Source organism: Silurus aristotelis, assembly GCF_946808225.1.
Source record: "Silurus aristotelis genome assembly, chromosome: 19".
NCBI classification, from domain to species: Eukaryota; Metazoa; Chordata; class Actinopteri; order Siluriformes; family Siluridae; genus Silurus; species Silurus aristotelis.
This window is the reverse complement of record NC_139592.1, coordinates 17,584,287-17,606,802: the sequence shown is the minus strand read 5'-3', so window position 1 is coordinate 17,606,802 and position 22,516 is coordinate 17,584,287. Positions and strand designations below refer to the sequence as shown.

The following is a 22,516-nucleotide window of genomic DNA, read 5'->3' as shown; positions in this document are numbered from 1 at the left end:
TGGGTCAAATAATATGTTTTAGTAAAACTAATATTATAGTCTTAAACAACTTGAAACATTTCCATGTGGGTATATATATATACTTTGCTTGGTTACTTGGAATTCACTATATATATATATATATATATATATATATATATATATATATATATATATATATATATATATATATATATATATATATATATAGTGAATTCCAAGTGTACCAAGTAACAAACCAAACACCATCCCCTCTCCAAATAAATGAGTAAACCTAATTTTGTAATTAATTACAGTTTATAACAATGTGTTAAGAATAGCCCCATGTTACATGGCAAAACTGGCAATTACATTTACATGTATACATTTTTATACATAAAGATCTTATACATATTAACAATAAAAACTTTTAATCTTCATGGGAAAATACAAATCAAAAGCTGTAGAGCTACTAAGATGTTTGAGGCACCAAGCATGTAAATGCAGACATTCGAAATGTGGTCTGTGCAAGAATGCTTGCAACAGATTACAGGGTCAACAATTATGGATGATTATGAGGAGGAGGTGCTAGACTGAAGCAGAAGATGGGATGGAAGCCAGTGTGACAAGATCTGTAACAAAGAATAGCCGAATTGCCCATAAAGGTTGTGCACTTTGCTTTAAATTATGTTATACATCTTTACAAACTAATAATAATTGGGTTTATAGATTACAGTCCAGGATTTCTCCAAAAGATGTAGTTTCATGTTGTATACAGAACCCTGTCTGCATGATGAGCTTTATGTGGATAGCATACTCTGTTGCTGGTTCTGGTTAACAGCTGGTTTTTAATAATACAGTATCACAGGCATTTCTAGTAATAGACTTGCCTGAACTGTCTGTAAAGACAGGTATATGCTGTTAAAGGAGATGAAAGAACATATTTCATTAGCCTTCATAATGTTATGAGAGAATCTATTAGAGCTGCAGAGAAATTATTACCTATGATTTTTTCTAAGTTTTGGGCTGGATTAAAATGTTTGTATAAATATTTTGTTATCTTGTTGCATAAAAAATGTATATTTTACCATACAAATGTAATTTGAGACTGGCTATAACAACATTCTGCAACATGAAACCTATAAAACATGTAGCAAGACTCAACATCAAAGAGTAAACCATAGTGAACTAAAACAAAAATAAACACCATGTGGATGAAGGAACGAATGAGTGAATGAGTAAATGAATGAATGAATGAATGAATGAATGAATGTGCTCCTCAATTTATAGCAAAAAACTGTCTGTATGCAGGTTCATCTACTACAGGTACTGTGTGTGTGTGTGTGTGTGTGTGTGTGTGTGTGTGTGTGTGTGTGTGTGTGTGTGTGTGTGTGTGTGTGTGTCAGAGTACTTTGATGCAGATTTCCATTTGATGATGCTTTCTATTTGATGATGCTTTTCCGCCAAAAAGAGAGCATACATCTCTGGCAGATTCCCCTTTCTGCTTGTGGACTATAAAAGATGTGCCATGTTTTCTGTGCACTTTTTTTTACTGATATACTCTATGTACATAGTTAAGATTTGATGTGATTTACCTCTGACCATATTTTTTGTAATTCTGACAATTACAATTGCCATTAAATTCATAACTATGTCATTCATAAGGAAAATAGCTATATAAACTATTTACTTAAATTAGAAAGAATTAGATTTAGTATATTTCAGTGTGTTGGATTCTCTTAAATAATTCAGTGATTAGAAGAAGACCTACCACTATATTTCCTATTCAAATGTTCAATCATTGACTTTTGAATTTTCCCCTGTAGCTGCTATAGGGAGTGGCACTGACAGCCATGGGAGAGTTATAGTTTCTCACGCAGCCATCAACTTCCACAAGCATGTTTTTTGTCTGAGGATCAGGTTGCCAATCTACTGGCATATGAGCCCAAATTAGCTCCCAGTGTCCTTTTTTCACTTGACTCTTCCAGACATTGTTTAAATATAGGCTTCAATCAGAGTCCCATCATACCAGTGGGAATCCAAAAAAGGCAGAATGTCTGCCACTCAACAGAATGTTAAATAGAGCTAGATAGGTCATTACTCCCTTCATAAATGTTTAAAACGCTGATAAAAATAAATGTCCCAGACACCACGAAAGATGTCCTTCAGGAAAATATTATAATTGACAAAAATGATAGCTTTGGTATATTTGATCATTTTCTTTGAAAGATACAAATCACACGAACATGACTTATTGTCATCTCCGAGACAAATCTATGATTTTTTTTTTATGTTTAAAGGTTATTTTATCAAGATTTCAAGCAAATATCATGGCAAATTATTTTAGCAAGCTAAAATGGATTAAGTACAAAAATAACCTTTTCAAGTACAAAAAGTAAAGTTTTTGTTTTACGTCAACCATCAAACCAATTCCTATCCCAATACTAAGTTCCTTACATCATTCTCTAAGTAAAAAAAAAAAAAAATTATTTAAGTGAAGGTTACACTATTTATTAAAAAAAGAACACAGAGTCAGAACAATTAATCATCATTATGTTACTGGTGTGGAGATATCATTATAATTAAGGTAAATCCCTAACTGACTTATTTTATTAAAAACTTCATGTATAGTATAAAACATCAGTTGAGAAAAGTTTTCTTGGTCTATTCAAGTGTAAACTTAAACTATTCTGTAATTTTAATAAAGATTAAAAAATGCCATACAAGATTAAATGTGAACACACCCTGTGAATAGACTCCCTTTAATGCGGAGAGAAAATGTAACAGTAACAGTATTCTGTGGCACTATCAGTGGCATGGCACTAAATGTACTGGATGAAATGGTGATAAAGTTTGTTTCTCTATTTTTTTACTAAATATTAAAATACTGATATGTTTTTGAATGTATGCTGTCACTTACATAACATTTCAGCAGCTTCAGCATGTTTACCATTTATAAAGCTGGTAAATATTATAGTTTCTTTCATGCCCATTCATATTTGCCACCAGGTAAACACTAAAGAGCTCCTCCCACTTTCACAAGTAAGTAACCAACACACACATTTAGGCAGGATATCGACACTCCTGGATTCAGAATATTCTTGCTGTAAAAGTGTTAATATTATGTTGTTGCAAAGGGGGAAGAGAGACCCCTGCTGTCCACCCAGTTTCCCTCCCATATGCATAACCAGCCAGACATACACAATGGAAAACTTTTAATATGATGTAAGATGTTCATGGCTGTAAATAATATTATGTACAATTTGCTAAAGAACATGAAGATGTTATTTCAAGAGGAGGCTGGAATCAGCATTCCGCTTTTTTCTCTGTGTACCGATAATATTCTAAATTTCTTAGTCATATCCCGTAGTCTTTAACTGTAAACATGCACTGTCTCATCCACGACAGGCTCATCCAGCAAGGGTGGGGTTTTATTCTAATCAGGCCCCCAGCTGCTTGGTATGACTTTAGTTACTATAGAGACTGTGGTGAATACTTTGTCATTTTCTGTAGAACCCCAGGCTTTTGGATGCAACAGCAGGCTCAAACACAGTCAGGGGCAGGTCTCATCTAGCACTGACAATGAGTGGAGCAATTTTGGCTCACAGAAAGTACCATCCATAAATACACTCCCACAAACATATCCATTTTCTATGCAGACAATCACAATTCTATTATGCATGCACGCAAACAGCAGCAGCTGTGGGCATGTAAGCACAGAGCCAAAAAGGCCTAGAGCACACTAGAGTGGAAAGAAAGCCCAAACTATATTCACTCATTCATCAACAAGTTTACTTTTTGTTATAAATAAAGTGTTTTGCTGCCTCATGACAGAGTGATCAGAGTGATCTGTTTATGGAGAGAGAAAATTTAAAAAATGAAACTCAAAGAACATCAACCATCCTAGAGTTTACTGATGGCTTGAGGTGCTAATAGCATGTAGTGGAGTTAGTAGTGTGATACTAATGTTCTGCCTGAGCCAAAGTGAGGCACAGAAAAAAGAGCGTTTTGATGACTGCCTGCTGGGTTGCCAGCCCTCCACTATCATTACCCAGCTTTTAATTACATCATGTCTGAGGAAGGGGTAGAAAAACACTGGTTTCTTATGGCTTCAAAACAGGACCCTGAGATGCACATGATTTTCACAAGATACATCTGTGGTGAAAGAATATAGCATTGTGCTTTAATGTTCTCAAATCATTTATATAAGATAATAATTATTTAACTGTTTGTATTAAACATGATTTAAATATGGAAGAATGTCTATGTATGTAGTTTAAGATTTACAAGTTTACAAACACAAATATATTAGCAATATAAAATATTTTATAAAATAAAATGTAAATAATTTGATTATTTATGGAGATTGGTGTTTGACAAATCATTAGCTCTCACTGTCTCTAAAATACACTTACATATACAAACATATTCTGCTTTCTTCTCATATTCACAGAGGGAGTGCTCATTTCCATAGGAGCAAATGGCTCATGGTTATTTCAGTAGTGACACCTAAAATCTGCATCCAAATAAGGAAAAAAATATTTATGCTGTGAAATGATGGCACTCTTCATTGTCAATTTACCCGGACATAAAAGTGCATTAGATGACTTCTTACATTCCAGCATGGGCAAGTCAGAACAGACTGAGGCAATGAGGCATCGTATTCCAATTAGCTACAAGAGAGAGAATGAGAGCGTTAGAGAGGGAAAAAAAAGAAGAAAAATGTGGAATGGTAATCATGCTTTTTGCCATCCATTATAAGTGCACAGAAAGATAATTTTACCTATTTCATTCTTTAACATATGTAAAGTAAAGCCAAAGCTATTACACTTTAGGAACCTGAAGTCTGGCTTATGCATAAAGGTTATTGTCTTTCGAACTAATAACACTTGTATAGACCTGTGTGATGCATTATCTGGATTAGGTTTTATCCAGGTTTCTGAGCTTGTAATGTCAACATAAAAAGAGCAGGATTCTTCCCCATCCTATAAAAGTGAATAGGACATGTAGGATAAAATTGAAACACTAAAAGACTAGTTATATGTGATAGAGACATCAGGTTCATTTTGTCTTTGCATTTTCTTTTATGTGTGCTGGTATGCAGAGAAAGAACACATTCCTGGGCATGTGGAGGCAGATTTTCTGCCTGTAGGCTGGACGGGCTGTAACCCAGCACCTTCTTACCTTCAACATGTGGGGGAGGGGATGGAAAACATACCAAGCACCACCACCAATCCAGACTCCAACCAAGCCCTGTTTTATATATATATATATATATATATATATATATATATATATATATATATATATATATATATATATATATATATATATATATATATATATATATATATATATATAATACCTGGTCAATATACATCAAACCTAGTAATAGAGGGCACCTATCTTCTATTATTGACAAACTGGCCAGGTGAACATGTGAACATACATCTGGTTCAAGAGAAAAACACAGACTCCTAAGTTTGCCCAAGGACAGAGGCAATCTTCAAGAGGTCAAAGCACTGCTTGTACTGACTAGCCTGCATACCTATTTCCTATTAAGAAGCCCTTCTGAATATGTCTAAAAAGCCAGTCTGATATATATATATATATATATATATATATATATATATATATATATATATATATATATATATATATATATATATATATATATATATATATATATATGTATTTTTTTTTTATTATTAAACAATATTAAGCAATAGCAATATTTCCGTAATATATCTGTGGCAAACATTTGTTCCTTCATACAGAGTGAATTTTTTTGTATTTTTTTAAGTAAATGTGCAGTATTGAATTCTGTAACCAGCCTTCAGAATGGGATAGCCTTGATTTTCTGTTAACTGTCAAAAAAATAGTTTGGGAGCTAGATAGCACAGCTACAATGTATATTTATACAACAAACATCAGTAAAAAAGACAAATATATTCCCCATGTTTGAATGCTGATAAGTGATATATTTTAATACACAGCTGATATAATTTTGGTTATTGGCAAGTAAAACATCGCCCATACATACATACATACATACATACATACATACATACATACATACATAACTTTGACAAAGAAGGATTACATCACTATGCATTAGTAAAAGTTTTTACAAACTAAAATATTTCATTGTATTCAAATATTTAGTAGTTTTTATCGTGCATTCTAAAAAAAAAAAAAGAGTTTTCACTAAGCAGAGTGAAACAGCACACAAAAAAATCAATTTAGAAATGTTGGGGGTCAACAAAGGAACAATGGGTAAGGTCAAAATGCAAGCAATCGTGTTACTTTTACAACAGCGATCTGCACCACATTGTGTTCACTGTGTGTGGAGCCATTAGTGTTGTTACCATCACTGTTTAGACAGTTGAGGCCACTGACCTTGCATTCAATCCCATTCAATAGGTTCTTATTTTTTATACGAGGACTAAATAGACCAAGTAAAAAGAGAACTTGTATCTTATCTGATCTAATCTAGGCATTTCAGCTGCCCCTTCCCCCAACACAAACACACACACACACACACACACACACACACACACACACACACACACACATAGGCAATTTCCCTTGAACTATACTACACTCCTGCAAAGGACCACTTATTTCACATCTCAATTTAATTACATTTCTGGCTTTCCCAGTACCAAAAAAGCAGCGAAGAATAAAACGGTATAAAATAGTTATACACAATCCAGTTGATGAGTTTTTGCTAATAGCGCTACCTAACACTTGCACACTGTATACAGTGCTGTAAAAAAATTTTTTTGCATATTGCCTGATTTTTTGCATATTTGTCATACATAAATGATTAAGATCAGCAAGCAAAATTTTTATATTACACAACGAAACACAAAGTAAATACAAAATGCAGTTTTTAAATTATGATTTAATTTATTAAGAGAAAAAGGCTGTCCAAACCTGCCTGGCCCTATGTGAAAATGTAATGGCTCCCTAAACCTAATAACTGGTTGAGTCACCCTTGGTGGCAACAACTGCAATCAGTGGTTTGTGATAACTGGCAATGAGTCTTTCATCACACTGTGTAGTAATTTTGGCTCATTCTTCTTTACAGAATTGTTTAAATTCACCTAATTGCTTAAGGTCATGTCACAGCATTTCAATCGAATTAAGTCTGGACTTTGACAAGGCCAATCCAAAACCTTCATTTAATTTTTTACTGCCATTTAGAGATGACATTTCTAGTGTTTCGGATCATTGTCCTGCTGCATAACCAAAGTGCGCTTTAGCTTGGGGTAGTGAACTGATGGCCAGACATTTTTCTTCGAGATTTTCTGGTAGAGCACAGATCTTTCAAGATCAAAATTAAGATGTTTTTTGGCAAGTGGGAGATGTGCCTTTTTGTTCTTTTTGGTCAGCAGCGGCTTTTGCTTTGGAACTTTCACATGGATGCAATTTTTTAGCCAGGCTCTTTCTTATTGTTAAATCTTGACCACTGACCTTAACTGCAAGTAAAACCTGCAGATCTTTAGATGTTGTCCTTGGTTCTTTAGCTCCTGGACAATTTGCTGTAGTGCTCTTGGAGTAATTTTGGTTGGTCTGCCACTTCTTTGGTTACCACTGTTCAAGTTTTCTCCATTTTTGGATAATAGCTCTCACGGTGGTTCTCTGGAGTCCCAAAACCTTATACATTTTTTGTAAGTCTTTCCAGACTGATACATGACAATTACTTTGTTTTGCATCTGTCCTTGAATTTCTTTATATCGTGGCACTATGTGTTACTTTTAAGATCTTTTACTGTGCTTCACTTTGTCATACAGGTTCTATTTAGGTGATTTTTTAATTCAACAGGGCTGGCAGTAATCAGGCCTGTGTGTGGCAAGCGAAATTTAAGTTTAATCACAGTTCATTTATTAGTTAGCTATGAGGGGGCAGCTTATTTTTCACATAGGGCAAAGTAGATTTGGACAGCTTTTTTTCAGTTAATAAAAGAAATCATCACTTAAAAACTGCATTTTGTATTTACTCAGGTTATCTTTGTGTAATAGTAAAATTAGCCTGATCTAAATTATTAATATATGCAAAAAAAAAAGCAGGAAGTGAAATACTTTTTCACAGCACTGTATTTTATGAAAAAGAAACTTGTTCTTATATTTATATATATAATTATTTTAACATAATCCACCAAAGGTCTCATAAATAGGAATAGATTTGCTTTTACACACACGATTGTGTGTCTTTTCTTTTCAGGCTTTCAGAGACTACTTCTCCAGTAAATATGTGCTCATAACTTAAAGTTATTGGTGAACCATCAATAAACTTGTATGAAACAAGGATAGATTTCAAATAAACACCCTCATTTCAAAGATTGCTAGATGCTAGGGGAGCTGTAGATTCTACACCAGCTGCATTTACTATACCTCCTCATATCCCTCCACTGACCATTACAAAACCCAATACAACCCCCTATTCTCCACCCCAGAACACACACACACACACACACACACACACACACACACACACAACCCACACACACACACACACACACACACACACACACACACACACACACACACACAAACACACACACACACACACACACACACACACACACACACACACACACCAAGACACACTCCCTATTTTTCCATCAACCCATTGTCTTGACTCAGATTGTTCTCTAAAACCCAGAGCAGGGTTGGGTTACATGACACTTGTTCAGACTTGAGGGCTGAATAAAGGCTAAAGGGAGCTGCTCTGTCTGTGAGACTTGGAGCAATATATACTTTAATGTTACAATGTGCAGGGCCAAAATACCAAAAGTATAAAAGATGATAAAAGATGACCAGAACTTTGGCAAACCATGTTAGAGACGTCTTAATCATATATTTTCTATATTCATTATTAGAATATTTCTCCTTGTATTGTGCAATAACTCTACACTTTTAAAACCTAAAAAATCACCATATAACATGAAAAAACCTAACACCTGCAACAAACGGCATAGGTGTTTAGATCCACATGTCTGGTGATCAATATTAAAAAAGCGTTCATTTGTGTTTTAAGACATTAACCCACATCAGCTTTTCAGTTGGATCAACTGGGTGTGGTTGTGCTTTATGGTGGTTAGGGGAGTGGCTTGCTTCAAATCACATGTTCCTATTGGTCTAAACAAAGAAGTACAGCAACATTACCTGAGGCAGGTAGGCAAATAAAGAGAGAGGACCAACCTGTTGCTCATGCACCCTTCTTTATGTCCTACAGAGGAGCACACACTCTTTACCTTCGTGAAGGTCTGTTGCATTTTTGGGAAGTGGTTTTGGGAGAAGGTCTAGAAAGTGTCACATTTCCTGCTTTAAAAAAGGACTAAACAAAAGAGGTGAGTGGAGATTAATACTTTTTTAAAACAGTTTTGTCAATTCTACAACAATTATAATAGTTTTTTAAAGAAAAGCTGAAGAGAAAAAGTTTAATACTCAAGTAAATCAATGTAACCAAGTTTTATTCAAAGATAATTAAGGTGTAATTAAACTCCAAACTTAGGTCTCAAACATATCTTTAAGTAGATTATCTGGTTGGTACTATATATATTCAGCTACTATATTTAAAACTGTATAATAAGAGATAAACTGTCACCGGAGAAAGGACCAGGACCAGGACTACAGGAGTGCTGAGGATTTTTACTATGAGAGTGACAATAGAGAATATGCCATGATGCCTCCATAGCTCAGGGACATTGTGAGAAAGACAGGCCTGGGCTCGCAGTAGGGAGAGGCCAAGATGCAGATTGCATACTCATCCAAACTCTGTTCAACACACCTATCAAATTAAATTATAAAAATTAAGCACAAAACCCTCATCGATTCATTTTAAAGATTTCTTCGTTGAATTACCTTGAGCAGAACAAACTGCTATACACTGTCATGTTAGATGCTGTATTTATTCCTCTATATTTACATCTGAATGTGTCTTTTTGTTTTACCAGGGTTCCTCGAGTTGCAGTGTGACAAGCTGCAAATTAAAAAAGGACTGATGTTGCAATACTGCAATTTTCTGTGGATTCTATCCTTCATTCCACCGGAGTCTGTATCTCTAAGCAATCAGATTTCAGTGGTGTGAAGCATAGAAGACAGGGAGTCATCACACAAATGTTCCTGTGTGCAGAAAAAATTTCTCACAGGAGAGACTGGACAACAAAGCAGGATGGGGGTGCTGAGAATCACCAAAATAATATGTCTTCATAAATAATAAGCCAAAACTCTAAGCTTTAGGCAATTCTATTGGTTTTAATTACAGTGAGTTTGTATCCTTAGATATTCACAGCCTTATGTCAGTGGTATATGTTTGGGTGTGGGTGGGTGTATTTAGATTGCTGGTTTTGGAGTATGTTAAACAGTGTAAATGTACCCCAACACACACACACACACACACACACACACACACACACACACACACACACACACACACACACACACACACACCCTTCATATTTGTACAATTTTAAGTCCATAACCTCCCTACTTTTAACCTTCCCATAACACAATTTGCCTTGCCTATGACCTTTTTACACTCTGCATCAACATCCAGCACTATACTGGTTGCTTCTGTTTGAGGGCCAAAAAGCCCACGTGGTATACAAAATGATATGCTGAAGCACGCACGCGCACGCACGCACACACACACACACACACACACACACACACACACACACACACACACACACACACACACACACACACACACACACTAAGGTGAACTTGAATAATGAACAAAAAATCTTCTAAAAAACACTTTATATGTTTCATTATAATTTGTGACAGTGTAATTCTTATGCTAAACTCATAATCCAACTCTTAACTTAATTATACTTCTTAACTTATAATAGGTCCACCAGTGCTCTGACCACTTGTGGCCATGTGCCATGCTTTCAGTAGAAGCAGCTAAATAAAAAAGGGGGTTTTAATAATTGTCACAGCCTATGTATAATCCAGTGTGAGAATGATCAGGCATTTTTTTGTGTGTTTTTATGATTTTAGATTATTTCACTCAATTTCTCCATGTGGATTGCATGCTCATTTATTTTTTTTAAATGCAAATACAGAATAAAAATGCAAATAAACAGATGCCTTTGGAGTTTTGTCTTTAAAAACAACAAATGCAGCTTGCTGCTCACTTTTTAAAATGAAATTATAGCTGCACAATAAACATGTAATTGAAGTTGAATGTAAACAGAACAATATACAATTATATACATGTAATTAGTGGTAAAGCATCTTCTACTTTGAAATTATTGATGATAATTATGATTATTACATAAATGGAGATATTTACTATACTGTAAATACTACACTTAAAAATATATATAAAAAATTTTTATTTACTTAAATTATAAACAATAATAAGTTTTGTTTTAAATTCTTAATAATACATTCTTGTTGATTTATTCAGAGGGCCAAATTTGCTTTTAAAAACCTAGAAGGGTATATTTTGAAAAAAGCCTGACTGTATTCAGCTCTTTGACACAAGCTGATCCTTCAGCAGAATCTGATCCAATTAACTCATTCATTTTCAGTTTAACGGAATGCCTCACACGATCAGCCTGGAACACATGAGTCTGGACTGTTTAAAAATAAACACAAATCTAAAGATGATCGTTTTTGCACAGATGATAACAACTGCACTTTTGCTCATTTTCTTCCTCCTAAGTCCAAGCCTTAGTGAAGACACAGGTAAGAAATGCAAATGTCATGAGCTGCATTATTTATCGAATCAAATTCTTTTTGTTAGTAATATATAAAACATGTATGATACATAATGCTGTTCTTATAAGGAAATAATCAGCTACAGTCTCATAGTGTTTTGTGCTTCTTATACAAATCTATTTATCAACAGTTAAATATTTATGTATAATATCATTTTACAGTTAATGTACCCGTTTTAGTATTACAAACAATACAATACATTTAATTTGTGGAACATACATGCATTTCTGTTATCAGTACAACACAATTAACAGCTATAGACTCTTGATGGCCATTTATCACCATTTTTCCTTTAATGGTTCATGACATGGTTATGAGAAACCACAAAACTTTACATCCAAATGTTAAATAGTGAGGACACTGAAGACTGGAGATGAAAAACAAACCTTAAATTATCTCCTCACAAAATATTTTACTATATCAACAATTAATACATTAATACAAGTTAATACAATATTTATCTTTTGTTAATATGGTTAATGTTTTTAGTGTTTGGTCTAAAAGTCTTCAGTTTCACTTAAGTCTTTAATGTTTAACTTATAGTTTGCTTGTACTAGCATCCTCTATACTAGTCTATGTGTTAGTTATTACCATAGAAACATTAAGATTAGAATGCAGTGCATCTGGCTGTCAGAGCGGCTGTAAAATATTACTTAATGCTTTCACACCAATTAGATTCAAGGAATTCAGCAGTGTTTTGGTATGATTGATATTAAGGTATTAGTACTACATTGACACAGAAATATAAATTAATTGGGAGAAGATAATAAGACAGCTCTTCTCATAGTTTCAGCTCAAAAACCAGTTTGGTTGTCCCAGGGTGGGGCCCAGGAAACTTTAGTAGTTTATTCATGTGCAGAACAGGTTGGTCAGAAATATTCCTAATTATAAAAAAAAAATTAAGATCTGGGCCTATGAGCTTCTGGCTCTGGATGTGCATAACACTGTGCGCATAGTATGGTTTTGTCTGCAGTCATTAACTGTACACTGAGGTACAAATAGGAAATAAACATGACTCTTCAATGATCTTAGTAAAAGAGGACTTAGGATCCCATCAGCTACAGCGACTGGTGGATCTGCTGACAGTTTATGAGTGCGAAGAGCTTATAATGACACTTTCCAACCCAGAAGAAAATATCTTCGATCAACTCTCTCGTTTGTCTGAAGAGATGAACCAACTCAGACTATCATCCCGCACCCCGAGACATGCAGGTATAGAAAATCAGTTTTTTTACAACCACATAATTGATAAATTAGTGGTTTAATCTGATGTTCAGGATAAAATGGTATTTTCATTAAAAAAAAAAATCTTAAGACACATCTTCTTTATGGCCTAGCTGATGGCTTAATATCATAAGTGTGTTCAACACCTAAAAACACTAGTGCCACCAGAGTGCAGTATATCATGTTGGTAGCAAAATTGTGTTTCATAAAATCTTTTAGCAGCATGACTCAAAGAAACCACACAGTGTATATTAAAGCAACAGACAAGAAAGAAATTGTTTAATTGTGTGAAAGGGAGTCATATCAAGATTTCACTGACAACTCTTAATGTGCCAGTCTGGACATCTATATGTGCATTATACAGAGTGTGTGTGTGTGTGTGTGTGTGTATGCATGTCTCAGATAAAGAGTCCCACTGCCATTCAGTTCTGATAGACTGGCTCCAGACTCATGGTGAACAGATGTACTATGACAGACTGTCTCGCACTCTTCAACAGATTGGAAGGACTGACATTGCAATAGGTTAGTTGTGGGTACACAGATACACACACATACAAACACACAAACACACACACACACACACACACACACACACACACACACACACACACACACACACACATATACACACACACGCACACACACACCAAATATGAAATTGGGACTACTTCCACCAAACGTTTTGAGAGGTTTAGATATAAAATAAATGTAAAAAAATAGTAAATAATATGATACTAACCTTTAGTCTCAGGTAAACATCGTGTGTGTGTGTGTGTGTGTGTGTGTGTGTGTGTGTGTGTGTGTGTGTGTGTGTATACTAACATCTATAAGAATGTGAGCAAAAAGGTGAAAATGAATGCAAAGCCCAGTTTTCACACAATCTGAATACATTGCAAATTATACAGTTATATAGTTATGTAATTCTCAAAGGAGACACAGGCAAACCAATGTGGCAAACAAAAGGCTAGACAATACACAGAAACATTAGACAGGCAATCAGTAAACAAGCATTAATTAAAAAGGACATCCAGTAAACATGAAGCAGGCTATGGACCAAACAAAAATCAAACCAGAGAGAACTTTGGAGTTTTGTTGCCTTCGCTTTAATGTGTAATCTGTAATGCAAAAGTTCATGTGAGCTAATTACAATTATATTTTGAAACATTCAGAAATGTAGCATATTACATTTTCATTACACCACATCGTGAGTTATGTGCTGGAGAATCGGGAGTTTGTTGCAATATTACAGATATTCTTAGTATTACTTTGTAAAAGTTGCTCTAGCTTTTTTATGAGTCGAAGTGTTTGTTATCTACCTGGTTCCCTCTGCTGTCTGTAAAGATCATTGTCTTATAGTGCAATACAGACTGTGAAATGCATGAATACTTTGTGTTATTTATAAAGATTTTTTGAAAGTGTTTTTTACAGTATGTCACTTGCTGTCAGTAAGTGAAGTCCAGTATGCACAAGACTCCACAGCTGAGTGCCTTTGAGAATGTGTAAATGATTTGACAGTAGGTTTGTTAAAGCTGCAAATTCACTAAATTCACACCGCCATCTGTTCCTTTCATCAGCCCTTGTTAAAGAGAAAGAGAGAATGAGAGAGAGAGCGAGAGAGAGAGAGAGAGAGAGAGAGAGAGAGAGAGAGAGAGAGAGAGAGAGAAAGAGAGAGAGAATGACAGAACAATGTCTCAAGAAAATTCTTGCGTGAAAGTGAAACCTATGCATGACTGAGAGAGAACGATATTTTTCTGTATACAAATAGAAATGTTTGTGTTTGTGAAGTGCACCATGCTGCAATTACCCAAGCTTTAATTGTCAGATTGTAAATAGTCTAAAAAATAGTCCACATGGAACCTTTACTGCAGAGGCAAACTACATCCTTATGCTGCCTAGTTTAAATATGAGTGTGCTTCATTATACTTGCAAGATTTATAAGCCTGGCACAGACTGTTAATCTTATTTGAATCTATTCAATGTGTTGTAGGAATTGCACAAGCCAATGTATGAGCATGAAATAAATGGCAAAACAACTGCTATGACTGAAGGCATCCTTTAGCTGTGCTAATTATTAAACCTATTTGTATATGTCATCTCATGAATGTAAAATTATTCATAATGAAGTTTTTAATTCTGTATGACAGCGGCGTAACAATGGAGTAGTAATTAAGCTTGTGGCGTCTGCATGTTGTTGATTTTGTAGAGATGGGTAAGAACATTAACCAGGACAAGACTCTAGCCATGCAGCGCTATGTCGAAGAATACCATGAGCAGGTCAACAGAATTGCATATCAGCTAGTGCACACTCAAGCCGAGGAGACAAGTCACAAAAAAACACATTCTGCAAAACAAGGTAAGGAATGGTTTCAGTACATTGCATCATTAATGGCTTTGAATACTGGTTTAAATAAAGATTTTTAGAGAATCTACAGAGAAGCTCTCAACATTGGCTCTCATTTAATCAAACTGGATACAGCTGAATTTAAATCATTCATAGCAGCATTACTAACAGGTGTTTGTGCTATTTTGCTACTTTAGAAAAGTTTTGCATGCTACAGGAGTTACTGAATCTACTCAATTAATGCTGGAAACAAAAAATTATATTTTTTCCTTGACTTAATGCATCGAAATGCATTAGAGCATCATGAGACCAGATCTTAATTTTAACAAAGCATAGCATGAAAAAGAAAGTACACCCTTCCCTAGCTCTATATATTTTTTTATTTTTTTTTTAGGAATGAGAAAAATTGTGTCATCTTTACCCACGTCTATTAACAATTGTCGGGTGACAACAAAACATCACAATGAACTTTAAGATGTAAAGATTTTTTCTTGTTTTTTTACAAATAAAAAATATAATTTAGAAACGGTGGAAAGAGTACATCTTCCCAAATTCGACAATTTTCCAAGACTGCATGCAGAAATGTTTTGTGGTTTCTTTAGATGCCACCTAAGGTGATTTGTTTATCGAAGTTGATGATCACACTTGTTATTTAGGTCCTAATTAAGATTGAAGACTGAAGGAGTGTGTATTTTCTTTTTCCTATTATTTTAATCAGGTTTGTAGCACTAGTAGTAATTTTATTGTAGTGTAGTCTTTTGTAAATTTTAGGCAATAAACACAATAATGCAATATCATTTGTTGTACATCACTGTTGTACATTTCAGTTAGTGGTGTCATTTAACAGTTTTTACTTATAGGTCACTCTTTTCTTTAAAGTTGCTACTTTTTCAGGTTCACAATAAACACCCATTTGTTTCTGTAATTTTATTATAAATTTCATTGTTGAGTTCATATTTGTTCTAATTGCACACAAATTTTTGTCCAAGCCTATCTCCTAAATCACAAATGTAATTAAAACATGAACTCCTAGTTGTTTTAGTGCTTGGTCGTCTGTGTCATTCAGTCAGATTTATAATGTTTGATTTTAAAGGTCTTTTACAATGATAACATGTCACACAGTATGATATGATACCAATATGAATTCTGCAACCGACTGTGCTAAATTATGTTACCATTTTCATCACAGGTTTGCAGCTTTTCATCTGGAAAACATTCAATTAAATAGTTTCACATTGTCATAAAAATAAATAAATAAACTATGAACAGAGTGCTTGTGGCTGATTAGCTAACTACACACTTTGAAGCTAACATCCTTGCCATATCTGTTTTTGTCCTGTCATAATATATTTGTGATGAGACATTATAAAGACCATCATAAATTCTGTTACAGTCAGTATTTGTTTACATTTAGCAATAATCACTTACATGTTTGTAGTTGCTTCATGAATTTTGTGCAATATGTAATATAGATATTGGTAGATTTTAAATCACACAAGTGTTTTTTACACATGAGTGTTCACACAAAACTTGAACTTGAAGGACACTGCCTGTGACAGCAAAAATCAGACTGAATTGTAAACGTGTAAACCCAGTTTAAGTAATTTGTGGGCCTGGATCACTGAAACCCAACCACTGTTGCTTGTTTAAGTTTACTATAAGCCAGTGCAGGAGTGGCTAATCGCAGGGAAACACACACACACACACACACACACACACACACACACACACACACACACACACACACACACACACACACACATTAAGTATATAGGTCACACCCCTGACTGCCTATACAGAAGGAAATGAGACACTGAGACCCTTAATTGGATGCAGGATGCAAAAAAGACATAAGTAAATGAAAAAAAGTTGCAGACTTGGTTGTGACATCATCAAGCCAGGATGACAGCCAAGGAGCTGCTGAGATATCTGAAACACACACAGAGCAGCACTGCATAATACACCCTATTCTAGTAATGGCTGTGTGGTTATCCCATGCATCTTATACTAGTTCTTAAAAACTTACTGCTTTGTGGAAGTCAATAATTACAGACCCATTTCTAACCAGTCTTTAATGGGCAAGACAATTAACCATCCAGGGACCAAAAATTGTATAATGGAAGCTGTACCTCTCATGGTTGGTTGTCTCTAACTGTGGATTGTTTAGCACTATCTTGCTGTCATTTACTGCTAATTTTGACACAGTAATCCATAACATACACTTGCATAGAGTCAAAATATGGATGCATTTTTCTTTTTTTTTTCACTTTTTAATATTATTTAAAAAGTTGTGCTCTCCAATTAAAAAGTAAATGGACATCAACATCTAAAATGTAAGTGCACTTCTGTTAGGGAGACTGAAAGAACATGCAAAACTTTATAAAGACAATCGCCCAAGCTCTAAAACTATGACCCTTAGATTCTAAAACAAGATTCTATTCTAATTATTTATCATTTTTAAGCTACCCTCACACAGGGGAGCAGTGATTTGCCTTTGATTTTCCTGATTTACACATAGGTTTGCAGTGTTTTTGAGTGGACTCAAGCATGTTATAATTGTGCCACTTTGTCCATACAGTTCCATGAAAACGTACAATTTATGGATAAAAGACATTGTCAGGAACTTGTTTACATTTAGATTTACATTTGCGGCATTTAGAAGACGCCCTTATCCAGAGCGAAGTACAAAAGTGCTTTGAGTCTCTAGCAATGAATAAATCTACGCTGGTACGCAAGATTACAAACTTAATATAAATATCAACAAATAAAAATCAACTTGTTGTTTGATAAAAGGTCAAAGTAATAAAAAATCCTTTATGTTTGAGAGGAAAGTGTTGATTAATATTGTAAATGTTATCTGTACAAACATATGAAGGTGTTTATACTAACTAATTAATATTAATAATATTGTTATACTGTTACTCTGTCAGGGAGCACCCTGCACTCCCGCCCGCACATGCCCCGCCAACACGGAGCTTCTCGCCTGATTACTAACTCGGCGCACCTGACTTCTATCAGACTCCCTCCCATATAAGCAGCTTCGCTTCCCACCAACACCGTCCGTTATTGCCCTTATGGACTCAAGCCGTCAGCTCTACGATTTCCCGTTCTGCTGCCAGTTTGCTTGCTCTATCGACACGCTACTATCGTTTCAGCCCTTTTGCTTTTGCCGCTTCGCTCCGGGTTTCTGTTCTGGTTGTGTTAGTGCTCATTTTGACTGTACTCCATTCTGTCATTAAAACCCTGGTTTTGCACAGCTCCGCTTTCCGCCTCGTCCGTGCGTAACATACTCAGGCCATTCATTTATTCATTTAAGCATTTGATTAGTAGGCATCAAATTGTTGGCTTGTTAGTACATTTCTAGCAGACAATGTGCAATTAAATACAATACAATTAAATTAACTTCAGAATTGTAACAGAGCATCATACCACCCCATTTTTGATTTTTGTCCAATAATAACAGTTGCAAGGTGTCTATTTCTCTAATAAAATGTCTAATTTGGGTTCTAAAATTATGCTTATCGATGATCAAAGTGTTTTATTCCTCTTCTTCAACTTTCAGTCGATAGATTTTTTTCTTCTACTTTTTAATCAGCCTATAGTTGTGTAATTTGTGTTGTTTTTGTTGTTATTTCTTACACAGTGAGAAGCTTGTCCTGGAAGGATTTGGACCTTGTGGTGGAGCGTCAACCAATGCCACCCTATCAACGCCACATGCTGGATGGTGCATGGCCTCTGTTGTATGGCCTTTTCTTTGGAGTTGTTGGTGCACTGCTCTTAAGCATACCTTTATTAGTCTTTTGTCTTACATCTACTACGATCACCAGGTGATCTCTCTGGTCAAAACTAATTTAATAATAATTTCTGCATTACACCATCATTCCTTGACTTTACTTGATTCCTTACACCTTGATGTACTAGAAATAGTTACTACTTCTACTGGGACCTGAAACGCAGAACATACAAAATGCATTTTATTTCATTAGCATAAGACAATATTCCCTACAAAATAATCATAAACAAGTTTGTGCTTTAGTTGATTTCACCATTATATTTTGTATTCTGTTTTCCTGTACAATCTAAAAGTGACAAGAAATAGAATGTTAAAATGTTCATAACATACCTTCTCTTTATTTGCCATCATTTTGAATATACACGTAGAATTTGGGTATAAAACTGAGCTAAACTTGCACATAAAAATATATATCGAAAAAATAAATAAAAAATATAATCATAAATAAAAATCCAGTTTTGCTGTATTTGGTTTTATTAACTCACTTGGGAAGCCTTTGCAATTCACAGTGTATCTTCCATTTTAGTCTTCCACTGTACTAGCCAACGCTTTTTTATCAATATTATACACAGGAAATGTCACTGTGCTGGGGATCTCATGCCAATCTTCAGGACAGCTGTGTAAGAATGCAGTACTACCCATTTTTGGTGTGCTCGTCTAGTGTGGAGTAAAAACTAATTATCCTGCCTTGCTTGTTGTCTCCTGAGTGTACCCGTAACCCCTGAAGCAATCCACTGGGCTCACTGGGCTAATAACAATGACAACAGACAATGCAACCTGCACAATAAAACTAGAAAAAATGACACAAAAGAATGGTCGGTAATCGAAGAGCAATCTGAGAACAGACTGTGGTGTGAATAGCTATTTATTATCAAAGTAACATGTAGAATTAGGAAACAAAATTTTCAAAATTCCTTAAGTTGTCCATAATTCTCAGAGATAGAGATTTTTTTTTTTTTTGCTGTCTGTCTGCTTTCTATTTCTTCTATAATTAAACTAATTACTTCATCATACAAATCTAGCCTAATGTGCTCCTGAACCAGGCACAACAGATTAATAATGGTGCTAAGTAGCAATTAGAGGTAATTAGTTCATAAATCAACATCTAAACAAATTACAGTGTGGTAGAGGGTGAAACAGAACATTCAGAAGACCGGTAGGCCAAGAGGGCATGGATTGGAACATGTTTGTCCTGTCATATGGAGGACACCACTGGTGAGACCTGCTGCTTGGAATTTAGCCTAATAACCACATGCAGAGAATACAGACTACTGCAACTCCCTGATTTAATCAGTTTACAAAATTAGTGGATTTTAAGCCTGGAGGGACAATACAGTGTGGTCACAAGAAATGCATGCTGGCAACAATATCCTCTGCTCACATTAAATACTGCACAGTCTATGAACCAGTCCCATGAACTGAGAAATAATTCTTGATTTGTACAGCATAGGAATGCTATAATTGAATGATTTGGAATGATAGAAGCTGCAGGGTCACTCTAAAATTTAGGTTGTTGTGTTTTCTTTGTGTTTCCTATTTGTCCTCTGGTTACCTCCCATCTCTCAAAAACATGCCAGCAGGTAGATTTGGTCATCTAACTTGCCCTTACTGGTAAATGTTGGTGCATGGTGCCCTGTAACTGGTTGGCATTCTATTAAAAGTGTGTTCCTGTTTTGTACAGTGTAGTCTGGGATAGACTTCAGATTCACCACAAACCTAACCGGGATAAAGCAGGTACTGAAAGGACTGGATATAAATATATATAATTGTTCCACTCAATATGACTTATTCATTGTCAGTTAATTCTTCATTTATGTACAACAATTTAGATGACAAAATAATAAAATGAATGTACAGAGAGTATTTGTAATTATTGTGATTAGTAATAGTAATTGTTCTTACTAATGAGCAGTTATTTCTATTAGTCCTTAATTGGATCTTTCCTTTTAATTCCAGGTTTGTCATCAGGAATATATATTGCCTTCCATGCCTTCACTGATTTTTCCCTCCTGCTTGTATCCAGATCGATTATTACAGATATAGATTAAATAAAACTGAAAAAGCAAACCATATAGGTGGTTATAATTAAATATATAGTTACAATATTAGCCAGTGTTGGGCATATCAAATTTGTTAAAACAATGATGGTTTGCCAAATCAGACCACTAAACATTTGGTTGATGCATCTCAGGTTGAGTTAATCTATTTAGAGATTATTTTCACAATGACTTGGACATGAGTATTAAAACAGTGCATGGCCCAGTGCATCGCAAAAGGCACAGATGGGTTTCTGTCATCCACACAGCAGAAACAGGTGGATGTCTGTTTAACAGTCATTCTCCTGTCTTCATATAACCAATAGACTGTCCATGACTTCAGACTAATTAAAAAAAAGTAAGACTTTTTTTTATACATCAGACATGCCATATACAGCATGTGTGTTTGTTCCAGTACATCTCATGTGTGTTTTAGCAAATTTGTGTGTAAGTAATAAAAAAATTATTTAAAAAAACTAAACTGTCTAGTTTGTCAGCAAACAGAGACACAATATAATTTTTCCTTATTCTTTAAGGCACCATTAGTTTTGCCCCAAATAAAAGAGTTTTCAATCAGGATTTTAATTGATACTAAATTTGTGGTGTAAATTATCTTGTAAACAATGCATGTAGATTTTTTTTTTATATCCAGCTTTATAAAAGAGGTACATTGTTTGCTTCACACTGTTAAATCACAGTGACAAGGTTGGGACAAATAAAGGTGACAAATAGAATTGTTCTCTTCCTGACTGCTTTTAAAGTTTTACATGCAATATGGCTGAGCAGTGAGTGTCTGTTCAACTAAAGGCCACTTTCAGAGGAGTTCCAAGTATTGAGTGGTATGCACACATCAGATGCACAATCATTGTGCAAGTTTTCCACGCCATGCTGCTGCCTCTTAATGCTTACTTAACAAGGTTAGATTACACAACACAAGCACTCATTAACAAGCATTCTCTCCTCGTTTTCTCTACAGTCCATCAGGAAATCTTGGAGCAGGTGAGGCAGGCACAGATCTACAGAATACAAATTAGAGAAAGTGGCATTCTTGATAAACCCTAAGAATGATGGGCCTTCAGGGGGTGGTTTGAGTCATAAGTTGGCTATCTATTCTGTTTTATTTATTTATGTCTCTTTTTCAGCGTGGAGGCCACTAAGGCTCAAATACATCATACACCACATATACAGTATTATCTTAGTTTACTTAATTTACTTGGAATACAGATGAAACAAAATACTAAGGAGTTTTAAAACCTAGCGGATTAAATTGCCTTTAAATCAACCTAAACTCTCGTATTTTTCGGTTTAGTGTTTTTGTTCAAGTTTTTGTTCAAAAGGGACAATTTATCATCTAATAAACAAAATCAAGATTCACTAATAAAGCCACAGTGCCATCATGTGGTTGCAGTTAAAAACATAAAGT

The 22,516-nt window shown here is 34.9% G+C and overlaps 1 protein-coding gene across 1 annotated transcript; it reads left to right on the top strand.

Annotated features, from left to right (window-relative positions):
- Positions 1-9,155: 9,155 nt before the first annotated feature.
- tmdd1 (transmembrane and death domain 1) lies at positions 9,156-19,463 on the top strand. The gene is made up of 6 exons (XM_083520741.1): positions 9,156-9,316; positions 9,923-11,666; positions 12,732-12,911; positions 13,326-13,445; positions 15,127-15,276; positions 18,908-19,463. Exons 2-6 carry the CDS (start codon positions 11,519-11,521, stop codon positions 19,093-19,095), a joined length of 786 nt encoding a protein of 261 aa, XP_083376867.1. The 5' UTR covers positions 9,156-9,316; positions 9,923-11,518; the 3' UTR covers positions 19,096-19,463.
- The last annotated feature ends 3,053 nt before the right edge of the window (positions 19,464-22,516 follow it).

Excerpts from the sequence above, each read along its gene's own strand:
- tmdd1 (XM_083520741.1), top strand. The coding sequence starts at position 11,519 with ATGCCTCACACGATCAGCCTGGAACACATGAGTCTGGACTGTTTAAAA. Across the intron at positions 11,667-12,731 it reads AAGCCTTAGTGAAGACACAG|TAAAAGAGGACTTAGGATCC; the intron begins GTAAGAAATGCA and ends CAATGATCTTAG. Across the intron at positions 15,277-18,907 it reads AACACATTCTGCAAAACAAG|TGAGAAGCTTGTCCTGGAAG; the intron begins GTAAGGAATGGT and ends TTTCTTACACAG.